This window comes from Crotalus tigris, unplaced genomic scaffold (assembly GCF_016545835.1).
Source record: "Crotalus tigris isolate CLP2741 ecotype Arizona unplaced genomic scaffold, ASM1654583v1 scf7180000018525.42219311030:4301911, whole genome shotgun sequence".
NCBI classification, from domain to species: Eukaryota; Metazoa; Chordata; class Lepidosauria; order Squamata; family Viperidae; genus Crotalus; species Crotalus tigris.
The window spans coordinates 3,089,359-3,101,773 of record NW_024097057.1 but is presented as its reverse complement, the minus strand read 5'-3'; the positions used below and the strand labels follow the sequence as shown (position 1 = coordinate 3,101,773).

At 46.1% G+C, this 12,415-nt stretch overlaps 1 protein-coding gene across 4 annotated transcripts in view; it reads left to right on the top strand.

The window, feature by feature from the left end:
- The window catches only part of DOK4 (docking protein 4), a 38,524-nt gene that overhangs the window by 5,391 nt on the left and 20,718 nt on the right, over positions 1-12,415 (top strand). For 3 of the 4 annotated variants that reach the window (XM_039353751.1, XM_039353748.1, XM_039353749.1), the window contains exon 2: positions 7,727-8,002. In XM_039353751.1, coding sequence (XP_039209685.1) covers positions 7,937-8,002 — 66 coding nt within the window. In that variant the 5' untranslated portion in view covers positions 7,727-7,936. Of the gene's footprint in view, positions 1-7,262; positions 7,401-7,726; positions 8,003-12,415 lie in introns of those variants that run through there. The other variant, XM_039353750.1, reaches the window with a different exon arrangement.

The window sequence follows — 12,415 nt, the reverse complement described above, 5'->3', positions numbered from 1 at the left end:
CCAGGGAGAGAAGCACAAGTGGAATGTTTATGCTTCCTCCGCTGGAGATTACCAGGCCAGTGGAGGGGGGGGGTACACAGATAAGATAGCCTCATCTGTCTTTGCTTTGTCTGGCAGGGTTATTTCTTAACCCCGCGGGGCACTTTTGAGAGGGCTTGTCCTGCAAACAATGTAAGAATGTGTACCACACACAAACACACGGCTGCTTTAACCTGCAGGTGAAAAGGCGCTTCCTGCTTCTAACAATACACTGTGTCTTTTTTAATTCTCTCTCTTTTTTTATACCCCTTTCATCGATTTGCAGCAAGTTGCCTGGAATGAAGGTTTTAAGGTGTTTTTTTTTTTTTTTTTTTTTTTTGCGGGCTGGCGAGACTTAATGAGTTAGGCCGTAAAGCTGCACTGGATTATGAATGTTTTAATTTTTGCAGGCTGGCGGAATTTAATGAGCTAGGCGGGAAAGCCACATTCTAAGAGGAGCCGTGAGAAAATGACAAAATAATATTTTGAGCCACAGTGGAGGGTTAAAACAGAAACAAAAATAAGCTTGCGAAGAACCAGACCGGGGGGGGGGGGGGAGAGAGACATTGTGACTGTGGCTTTCTTGGATCGGTTGGGAAAATATTTTTCGGAGCTCTTAAAATGATTGGCCCTGGTCGTGTCTTCCCTGCAGAGGTTGCTGGGTGATGTTGGAAAGAGCCAGGGTTTGAAGCGAAGGCCTTACAAAGAGAAGGGTTTAAAACTTAACACAAACCCCAGTGGGCAACTTGAAGTCATCTGTATCCATTTTGGGGTGGATTATGGAGCTTACCCTTGATATGGTTTCTTGCCACTTGGAGACAGGAAACACGAAACATAAAGTAAGCAAGAAAAACAAACAAACCCATGGCACCAAACTCAAAGGGGGGGAAAAAAATAAGAAAATGTGGCTTTGGCATGATCTGCCATCCAGGGTGGCTCTGGCCACCCACAGGATCTGAAGTCCAGCCCAGCGGCCTTCAGCGAGTTCCCTGTCCCCTCCTGAACCATTTATGTCAAACTTTCTGAAAAGCAGGACACCCTGCCACATCCTCCTTTTCACTGTGATAAGGATGCTTCAGGCGGTAAAGCTAAGCGTCTCTTGACTGTCTGTTCAAAGGGAGGCGGAGAAGTCTTTTGGTAATGCTTTATCACAATTCTCACAGTCAATATTCAATAGGAAAAGGGGGGGGGAGAGAGAAACCTTGCAATTTCACCAAGATGTGCTACGCAGTAGACAGCTGTAATAAATCTAAATCACCATGATCATAATTCATCAACCCTTGGACTGCGCTATAAATTCTTCTTTAATGTAGTGTGAATTATCTCCAGCTTTTCAGAATTTTTTTTTTATTCATTTGCAAGAGGCAAGGATGTGCAGTCAAAAAAGTGTGCAAGTGAAGCCCTCCCCTGTTGTGTGACCTACAAAAAAAGGGGGGATGGGTTCAATTGCTCGGACACGTGTGCCATCCTGATATTTTTTTTTTACTCCATCCTTGCAGAACCCCCTGATCAGTTACATTCCTTTTGTTTCACTGAGCATTTGTTTTTCAAAGAATAAAAACCATAAAACATGATAGAATAAAATGCCACGGTAGAATACACAGCAGATCTAAAATGTCTTTAGTTACAGATAGTCCTCAACTTGTAGGGTTTCCTGCCTGAGCAGAGGGTTGGACTAAATGACCTCCAAGGCCCCTTCCAACTTTATTATTATTATTATGACCACATTTGGAGCCAGAATTTCCATTGCTAAACAGGGCAGTTGTTAAGTGCCGAGCGCCCACATTTTGATCACCTGAGCATGGCGGTGCTGCGGTGGTTGTAAATGCGAGGACCAGTTGCGAGTTCTAATCCCACCTTGGGCATGAAAGCTGGCTAGGTGACTTTGGGCCAATCTTCAAGTACTTGAGGCGAAGCGTAGACAACAGGGGGTCAATCTCTTCTCCAAAGCACCTGAGGGCAGGACAAGAAGCAATGGAGAGAAAGAACCTAGGTCCTAGAATAAAGAAAAAAATTCCTGACAGTGAGGACGATTAACAAGCTGAACGGCTTGCCTTCAGATGTTGTGGGTGCTCCATTGCTGGAGGTTTTTAAGAAGAGACTGGACAGCCACTTGTCTGAAATTATAAGGTCTCCTGCCATGGACAGGGATTTACATCTATAGAATAGAGCTGGAAGGGACCTTGGAGGTCTTCTAGTCCAGCCCCCCCCCCGCTTAAGCAGGAGAACCTACACCATCTCAGACAGATTTGGACTACAAGACCTCCAAGGTCCCTCCCAGCACTGTTATTCTGTATTCTATTCTTTTCAATGCCATTCTAATTTTGAACGGTCACTAAATGAATGGTTGTAAGTCAAGGGCCACCTGTATAACAAAAGTAGAGTCTGAATCAGAAAATATACATCCCAATAGCAGGGGCAGTGGGTCAGTAACCTGGAGGTGCTGGTCGGCTTCTATTGGTTGAAAGTTTACTTTAAGTAGAGACTGGATGACCATTTCCCGAGGACACTTTGGTGTGGTTTCTGCACTTGCGTAGAGACTGGGCCTTCATAACTTCTTTCAACAGTCGCATTCCTCGATTCCTTGCTACAATAGCAGGCTTTAGGGCTTGGAAGGAAAATGTTGGGTTTTCTGTTTTCCCGAAGGCCAGCTCCGAAGGGCTTCAAGGAAACTTCTGAACCTGTGTTCAGCACCATTCAACAACTGCTAGAGCAGCGGTTCTCAACCTGTGGCTCGCGACCCCATTTGGGGTTGAACGACCATTTCACGGGAGTCGCCAAACAACGCAATCCGCCATTTTTTTTCCCCTTTTCCTTAGCTGTGCTACTCCCTTTTATTCTGTTGGCTTTTGAAAGCCAATAGAATAGACTCTCTTGAATAGAGTCTAATTCTATTGGCTTTCAAAAGCCAATAGGAATTGTCCAGGCTGTCTCTGCCCTGCTGAGCCCGCCAAAAGTCCCATTCTGCAAACGGTGCTGCACCAGTTGAGTAGTCCTCGACTTACGACCGGTTGAGTAGTCCTCAACTTACGACCGGTTGGGGGGTCACGGCATTAAAAAGGTTGAGAACCACTGTGCTAGAGCCCTTGAGGGGCTTGCTGATGAATCTTTCTTCTCCCCCCCCCCTTTGCATTCCCCTTCAGGGCAGGTTTTCAACCACAAGTGCCTTAGCCACTGTGTGGGCCATAGCCATATATATATATATACAGTTCAGCAGCACTGCTCTGGAATCCTTACCAAAAGGTACCCCTTTCCCCGTTCACCATCTGAAGGACAATATCTGCAGCCCCTTCCTCTTCTTCAGGCTTTTCCTGTCATCTGATCAGCCCAGATGGATCCAGACAGTTGTGACATGACCTAGAGAATCTTGACGTGGAAGGCCCCGGAGGCCAGCCTTTAACTTGGTGCCAAAATCCCAATTAGAGCATCCTCAACAGATGGCTGTTTAGTCTCTGCTTCGACAGGAAAGAAGAAGAGGCCGCGTCTTCCTGGTTTCACTAAGGAGCTGCTCTTCCTGTTAGGATGTTTTTCTTAAGATTCAGTTCCTGTAACTTAAATCCATTTTTCCATCTCCTGAATTCTGGGACAATAGAAAACAGATCTTAAACCTTGAACAGCTCAGAAGAGTTGTTATCAAGTTAATTGCATCTTTTGTTTTTTTAATTGGAGAGAAAGCAAGAGAATAGCAGTTAGGTTGCAGGCGATACAGAAGCTTCTGTGCAGATTCCTACTTTCCTAGGTGGAAAAACTGGTTTTGCCAGCCAGTTTTGCCAGCCAATCAGGGTCATCCGGAACCCCCTAGACCATTTAATGCTATCAGCACTTGTCAAATATGTGTGTGATCTCCTTGTGCGACTGTCGGGAACACCAAAAAGCCTGTTAAATTGCTATCAGTATGAGAGCAGCCTGCCTTCATTCATTCCCCATCTCTGAGAGATTTTCTTATTTTTCTTCTGGCAGTCTTGAAAGAGAGGATTAGGGCTTGAAGGGCTGTGTTTGGCATCCCCTCCCTTGCCTAGTGATGGTGGGCACTGAGTTCCAGAAAGGTTTTGGCATCAAGCGAAATCCCCCAGTGGATCCAGTCTTTGGGTGTGGAATCAAAAGCAGACTACAAGTAGTCCTTGACTTACAAGCGTTCGTTTAGGGACTGTTCAGAGTTACAGCAGCACTGAAAAAAGTGCCTTACGACTGGTTTTCATACTTATTATGACCACTGCAGCATCCCCCGGCTCATGTGACCCAAAGTCACACGCTTGCAACCAATCCAACAATTTATTTGTAATTTAGCACACAGAGTCCTTTGCTGCAAATCACGAACATGGAGAATCATCTGATCTTTTTCTACACAGATATAGTTGTTTCATGGTAAAGAGAGACCACACAGCCAACTCACAGCGCAACAACTCACCATGACTAACAGCTCACCGTGGGACAGTTTAACCATTCAGTTTAATTCTTTACAATAAGTTTTAAATATTCTTTTACTTTTTGTCCTTCCATTTCATTCTGTCCCTCCTTTTTCCTCTTCTCTTTAGTGATTCTATCCCACCGTTTCTTTGATATTAGTGTGCATCTTGTCCTCTGGCGTGTTGGCCGTGGAGAGTTGGGGAATTGTCGTTAGACCCCCTTCTCTTGGAGACTCGCATCTTTCCTCTTGACACTGTAGATTCCCTGGCACGGCTTCCTATTTTATTCTACATATTTGTAAGCGCTAAGTGTGGAGGGATGATGCCGCCCTATGATGCTGCTGAGCGTTTGTGTGAGTGCGAGGTGTGAAGAATTGCCAGGCGATGTTGCAAATCTTTCTCACATTTTGGTGTGCCTTCCCAGGGTAAGGAAGCTCTGTGTGAACGAAAAGATGTTGACACTGTTCGGGAGCGTTCTCAGGGGTGAAGTGAAGAAATTGTCTGGGTGGCGTAGGAGCACAGCATTGCTCTCGAGAGCGGGGTTGCTGTGAAAGCTCTTCTCCGTTGAATATACTTTGTTGTTTCATAATTAGCATCGCTTTCCACTTAGGGATCCCGATTTCAGTGTCCACACAGCCCTCCTTGCTTGCCCTCTGCTTTTCTTTGCGTCCCACTTTGCTGAAGGATGTTAATAATAATAATAATAATAATAATAATAATAATAATAATAATAATAAAAAAGTTGGAAGAGACCTTGGAGGTCATCTAGTCCAACCCCCTGCTCAGGCAGGAAACCCTATACCATTTCAGACAAATGGCTGTCCAGTCTCTTCCAGGATTCTGGAAACGTCAAGATTGACCCAATGCAAGACAGCGCAGAACGCCCAGCCCTGGATGTAACAGATTCTGCAGGATCCAGTCTAGGTCGGTCACTGGGTCTTCCAAGCTTTTGGATTTTATTTTATGCACAGCATAGCAAAGCACACATGCTGGCAAAGAGAAGTTCTCTGGGATGGGCTCCAGCACAAGTCCAAAAGCTTGGAAGACTAAACCTTTGGTCCCGGTTTCTGGCCTAGATTGGATCCTGCAACGTTATCCTGGGACACAAAGAGTTGCCTTAGGAAGGAAGGAAGGAAGGAAGGAAGGAAGGAAGGAAGGAAGGAAGGAAGGAAGGAAGGAAGGAAGGAAGGAAGGAAGGAAGGAATGCTGTTATGCAAAGAACAGTTGTGGGAGGAAAACATTTAATTTCCCAGGTCCACCCACTAGCCAGCATTCAGGACGAGGCCAGCCGAGAGTCAGCAGTAGCATTCAGACAGGCAGCGTTGGCATCCCAGAGCTTAGCAATGCAAAGGAGCCATTATGGGATGCCTTGGGCAAGGGCTCCCTTTTGCAATGCTTTAGCTGAATCAGTGGCTTCAGCGTGGCGCTCAGAGGGGCCTGCAGACACAGCAAGGTGGGGACGAGAGGGTGGCGGGCGCTTCCTGCCCGGGGACAGCTATGGTGGCAGACTTAGCTGCCGACTCAGCTGTGGCTCAGGCGGGGCCAAGGCTTTTCTTCCATTGCTTTCAAACTACAACTGGGGTTTATTTTTAGTAGCAAAAAAAAGGAGATAATAAGAGCAGAAACGCTGGTGAGTAAAAAGGCAGTCCCTGCTGGAGTGTGGGAAATATTACGGGTTGCGGGACGGTAGGGAGGCTGGCATTGCCACCCAGCCCGGTCCCACACCCCTGCAAAGTCAGTACAGGCAGTCCTTGACTTAAAACAGCTTGTTTAGTGACCGTCCGAAGTTACAACGTCCCTGAAAAAATTGACTTACGGCCATTTTTCACACTTACGACCTTTGCAGAGTTCCTGGGATCACGTGATCAAAATTCTGACGCTTGGCAACTGACTCACATTTATGACGGTCACAGTGTCCCGGGGTCATGTGATCCCCTTTTGCGATCTTCTGACAAGTGAAGAAATGGGGAAGCCCGATTCATTTCCCAACTGATTTAACATCTGCAGTGATTCACTTCACAAACGGGGCAAGGAAATGGGGCAAAACTCACTGAACCAATTTCTCACTTAGCAACATAAATTCGGGGCTCAGTTGTGGTCGAGGACTGCCTGTAATAAGAGGTGGAGAAATTTTGGTCAGCAGGAATGACCCAGCTCCCACCCACCCCTGACTTTGGCTGTTAAGAGATACCTACAACTTTTGGGAGAATCTTCTCCAAATGGAGCAAAAAGGGCCAAGAGGTATCAACAACAAGCTGTGCTCATTTTACATGCAAATGGTGCATTTTTGCTATTTATTTTTAAATGCCGCAGGGTGGGTGAACAAGTCTGGTATAGGGGAGAGAAAAACAGCTTGAGCAAGTGAGTCCCTCTGGATGTGGCGGGTAGCATCAAGTGAGCGAAAATGGACTTAACTGGGTATCCAGCACCCTGAAAGCCTCTCTGTAGGACAGGCACAATAAAAAGACGCATCTTTCATTTGTTTCATGTACCAATATGTTGGGGGGAGGAATATTTCCTCCCCTGCAGTATTTTTACTGCATTCAGCAGAAAAAAAATTGTCTTTTAACGTTTGATCTGTCGGCACAGACTGCATTATCTTTATTTGCTCCAACTGTAATTAATGCTGTCTTTTTAAAAAAAAGTCCAGTGTAATCAAACTGCAGTGGCCAAACCAGGTAATTAGGCAGGGATGTCAACATGAGCAAACTCGTGGTACGTTTGGGCTCCTGCGCATGCCGGCTCTTGGGATTTAATTAACCAGCCGAGTAAAATTAGTCGGCATATAAGCTCTCCTTCGTTCGTTAAGGAGCTGGGGAATTAAATAATGTGGTTTAAGCTTTGCTCCTTTGAACGGGTGTCTTCAGAGGTCCCACTTCTGAATTCCTGCTTTGTGTTGCAACGGGGAGGTCCTAAGTTATCCTGCTCAGATGGAATAAGGAACAGGGAAGGCAACTTAAGGAGCTTGTTTGAATGGTAGGTGTGAAAGTCTTTTCTTCTGTAAAAACAAAAAAAAAAAGCTGTCTCTTCTCTTTTGTTCTTGGGTCTAGCCGTGGAAGCTTCTCTGTATGAATTACGGAGCTGAAGCGCCCGCTGAGTTAAACACTAGACTGTTCCATTCCTCCTCCTCACCCTTTTACTGTACCAGTCTCCTGAATGGTTGAGTCGGGAGGAGAGGGGGGGGGGCAAGGGATGGAAGAGGGGGAGGAGGGAAGGGATGAAGAGAGGGAGGGGTGGAGGGGGGCAGATGAGCAGAGAAAGATGTCACCCTCTCTAATCTATCTGTCATTTTTATTTTCCAGCGCCCGAGCAGAAGAAGCCGCTTTGCCTTCCGACTAGAACAATGCTGGAGGGCAGGCGAGGGAGCGTGCCAGCTCAAGTCTGAGAACAGGTGAACCAGCAGAGCGGAGGGCAGGGCGAGATTGGCACTGCCCTAGACGTTGCCCTAGAGGAAAGCAGCTCAGAGAAAGAGGTGTGGAAGAGGCAACCCTTGGCAGGCCGGCAGCTGAGCCATGGCTACCAATTTCAACGACATCGTCAAGCAAGGCTACGTGAAGATGAAAAGCAGGAAACTGGGGGTAAGTGGCAGCCAGTACTGGGGGGGGGAGTCTCTCGGTGGGCAGGTCAGATGGGCAGATCGGATGCCTCTGGGGGTCTCAGTTGAGATGCAGGCAGGTGCGAAGGGCAGGGGGAAGGCGGGGAAGTGGGAACCGTGCTTTTGTGCAGAAGAATTTGCACGGGGAAGGCGGGGAGCAGATCTTGATCCTCAGAGCCTTCCTACTAGACAGACCCTCGTTCCCCCCCTCCCCGCTGAGTCTGCCAGAAGTGGGGGTGGGGTGGCTGGAATTGTAGGGTTCCTTCTGGCATTGCTGCATAAAGGCTGAGCATCTCTCCAGGCAAAACTGTGTTTCTATGGGGGAGAGATGCAGGCTGCTGATTGGTACAGCTTCTTTTTTTTTTTTAAAAAAAAAAAAACCTTTTTAATGGAGGATCCCTCCGTGTGTGGTTCTGTCTGTGTGTCCCTGTGTGTGTGTCTGTTGCCTAGCCTCAATAAATCCACTTGGGCTGTAAGGATGATTTTGAATGGCCTGGTGTGGAATGTTGCTGTGGCGTTTCTTTTCCCCACCATGCCAAAAAAAAAAAAAACCCTTGACCTGAGCAGCTTATGCAACTGTAGGCGAATCTTTTGACGGTGTGGCTCTGGAGGAAATTGTTAGCGGGCTAATTATTTTATTTTATTATCTATGGCATGGGCTGCGGGCGGGGTGTTTCCCCCCTTTCCCTCAGACAATTTTGATAAGAGATGCCTTTGGGGTTTCCTGCTCTAAGCTGCTTTCCGGTGCTTTTGAAAACGGTTGAGCGAGATTTATGCAGAAATGTGAAGATTTGAATACAAGCAAAGATGCTTGCCTCCTCCTCTGTTGAGTGAGGCGGAATCTGAGGGGCTGCATTCCTTCAGAAGGGGTCAGTGGCACCTTTTGCAACTTGCAAATGTTATTAAAAGGGAGAAGCGTTCTCGAGCTATGTATGATGCCTTTTAATAAAGCTATTTCATTGGAAAAGGTGTTCCTTCTGATTTGTTGCTCCCACCGACTAACGCAGCTGTCCTCTTACAGTGGCTGCCTCTGGGTAGATCCTTCAGGATGCCAGCCAAAAGGGGCCAGCAAGATTGCTTCCCCATCCGGGTGCTTGCTAAACGGCTCTCAGCCTGGACTTGGGAATCTCTTAGCTGCCTTTGGCATCCAGCAACATCTTCAGTGGAAACCAGCACCTCCCTTTCCCACTCTTAACCGAGTTTTTTTTTCCGCCATGAAAAAAAAGCAGCCCACATTTTCCCTTTGCAATAAATATTTAATACTGCCTTCAGTCTGTCCCCAGTATTCAACATTGTTAGAGGTTTAAAAAAGACAACAGAATCAAGAAACAACCTTTGTGAAGGATGCAGAAAATCTGAGGGTGCAGATGTGTTGGGCAACAATCGTTGGGTCAAGTAGCACCATGGAAACTTCTGTTTCTCTGTCCTTGGGTGGGCGCTTTCAAAAGGATCCTTGAGCACTGACTCTACATCCTGCAGGATTCCCATCCATTGTATTAATGATCACTCGCAGGCCAGCTTTCTTCCACCTGATCCCTGGCAATGCTTAGGATCATAGCTGCGAGATGTTCCAGTTCAAAGGAATTCTGGGAAATGTAGTCCCAAGCAGTTGGAGGGACCCAGTTTTGGGACAGTTGACTTAGGTTTCTGATTCTGGTGGAAGGATCTAGTTTGGGCCAAAGCCTTGAGAAGGAAGGGTCATTTGGAACTGTTTTGTTCGTTGATCTCAAAGCCACAGGAGCTCACTTGGTGACCACAGCAGGCCCGGCTTCTGCCTTTCTCTTCCCACCTTACTTCTCTGCTGCAAGACATCCCTTCTCCTGATTTGTATTAACAAATATAAATTGAATACATTTGGATTTGTACATGGAGGCATTGGAGTATGTGATGGACGCACGTTCTTTGGGCTGTTTAAAAATCTCTTTCCCAGTTAGAGGGAAGTAGGATTTGCTGTTGTTGGTAGATCATCATCTTTGGCTAGCTTGATGGACAACATCTTCAAAGGCCCAGATGACGGTCTCTGTTGCTGTCCTGGTTGCACCTCTTTTGTGATGGTTGAAAGCCGTTGAGATCTGTTCTTTCGGGGGGATATCAACATGCTGTAGTACAACTCAGGGTCTCTTCAGTAGGAAAACAAGAATGTTGCCATCACCTCAAGGTAGATCATCATCGCAACCAAAGCAGCCACCATCAAAGGCTGCCTATTTGACAGAACGTTTCCTGCATAGATGATGCTATATCTCTCAAGATACCAAGCTCTTGGTGTGTCACCAGAATCAGAGGCTCCATACCTGTTTGGAGCCAATAGATGCATTTGGGATTCTGAGAGTATCCTGTGAGCACTGTCACAACATGGCTGTTATGGTGGGTGTGGCCAAACCCAAACCACCCATTCCCCAGAAGATAATCAAAGTGCTGGGCTTCAGTCACGCATATTTTTAACTTTCTAAGAATGCCTCCAAGGTCTGCGAGGGGCTTAGAGACAAGACAGATATTCATGAGGTTTTGCTTAGGAGTATGGTAGCTTCCTGCTCATTTTAATCAAAAGCATTGAAACAATAATATTACATACGTTAGGGAGCTAGGTGGGGGTCAAGAACCAGGCCAATAATCCCGAGGTAACCTGGTGAGGATCAGATAGTTGTACCCTTATTACCCATAATAGCAAGCAGTGACTGCTTCTGTGCACCCCAGGATGTGATCTTACTTTGTGTCAAGCACCAGGGAAATCAGGAGATCCAGGCAGTTCAAATGGGTATAAAGATTTATAGCAATCTTAAGCTGTCTAGAAGAATCTTAACTACTAATGACCCAAGCAAATTGGTGGTAGATAAGAGTCAATGGAATTCAAGGTGGATTGGACTCAAAGTGGACTGGACTTAGATCTCTTGTGGGCATGAAGGCATGCCAGACTGATGATGCATTTGACCCCTCCCTCGGGTTCCCCTGGTCATCTCCTATGGTTTGTGTCCTATTGTGGGAAGATGGACAGATCTACTTCTTTCCCTTTCTGCAAAATTTCAAACACAAGATTGTGGATTTTCTACAGAGGTTTGTTCGTTCATTCATTTATTCATTCATTCATTCAGCAAATTTATATGACTGCCTAATACACACACAATACCATCAAGTTGGGATGTTGGGCAGAAATTTGAGTGGATGTTGTAGATACCAAAGCTCCAGTGCCTGTTGGTCCAGTATTCCATCAAGTGTGTGAACATTTTTTTGTTGTTGTGGTGGTTAAATGCCTTTTTGTATATAAACATATGTATTGTGGGGATCACTTTTATCTGAAGCATAGTTTTTGATACATGTGTTTTATCATTGGAAAAATCAGATATGTGCCATAAATGAAAGATCCTTTAATCTAGTTCTCTGCTTAGTTCAGGTGCAAATATATTTATTTAATTTAGGCTCATAGGCCACTTCCATCATGGATAATTCTAAGCATCAGTAAACTGGAAAAATTAAATTAAGTTAAACTAAATTGTGATTAATATATATGCGTACATATGTGTGTGTATATATGTATGTGTGTGTGTGTGTGTGTGTGTATAAACACACATATATGTCTTGAGTGTTTTTTTATGCACCCTGTCGGCCCAAATATGGGAGGAAGATCCTAACTTTGGGGAGTCACTAAGCAATCAATCAAAAGGAATACCTTTCAGTTATGGCCATTAGCTAAGATGGCTTTAAAGGAGATCAGACACAATCATGGGGCCAAAAGTTTGATGTTTTCGCTAATCATAAAAGCAACGTGCTATCCACCGAGTAGGAGACAAATGCAGTTCTGGGGAGCAAAAGTAGCCCTGTGTGTGTGTGTGTGTGTGTGGACAAGGACACAGTTGTTTGGTGTGAGAAGTAGGAAATGAGACAGTGGTTGTGGAGGTTAGCTTGGTGCCCCTGTTTTCTGGTGGTGACAGAGATAATTGGGTGACTCCAGAAAGACTTTGCTTTGGACAGAGGTCCCCTGTGCATACCTGAGTTAAACCAACTGGCCCAAGAAGGTTGATCCATCAGCTGCCTAATCTGCATCCAGAAAGCAAGTTTCCCCTGCAGCCTCGCTCTTGTGCTCTCTTTGGAGGGATCCACTGAAGCCTAGCCCTAGGGCGCTGTTGTCAAGCACGTTGGTCCTTTGTGGCTCTAGCTAGATCCTCTCTGCTCCTGTAGCCTTTATGCCCCAGGGGTCCTGCTTCAGATCCAGAGCATTGTTCCAGTTTCAGGAGGCTCGGCAGCACAGTCAGGACGGAAGGCCCATCTGTCTTCATTGCAGTGTTTCCTCTTACATGCGCTTTTGTTGCTTTCCAATGTGGAAAAGGAAGGTGTGCTTTGAGTGCATGATTATTTTTCCAAAGGGCAGCCTTGCCCAGACCGGTGTACAACTCTAGGATTC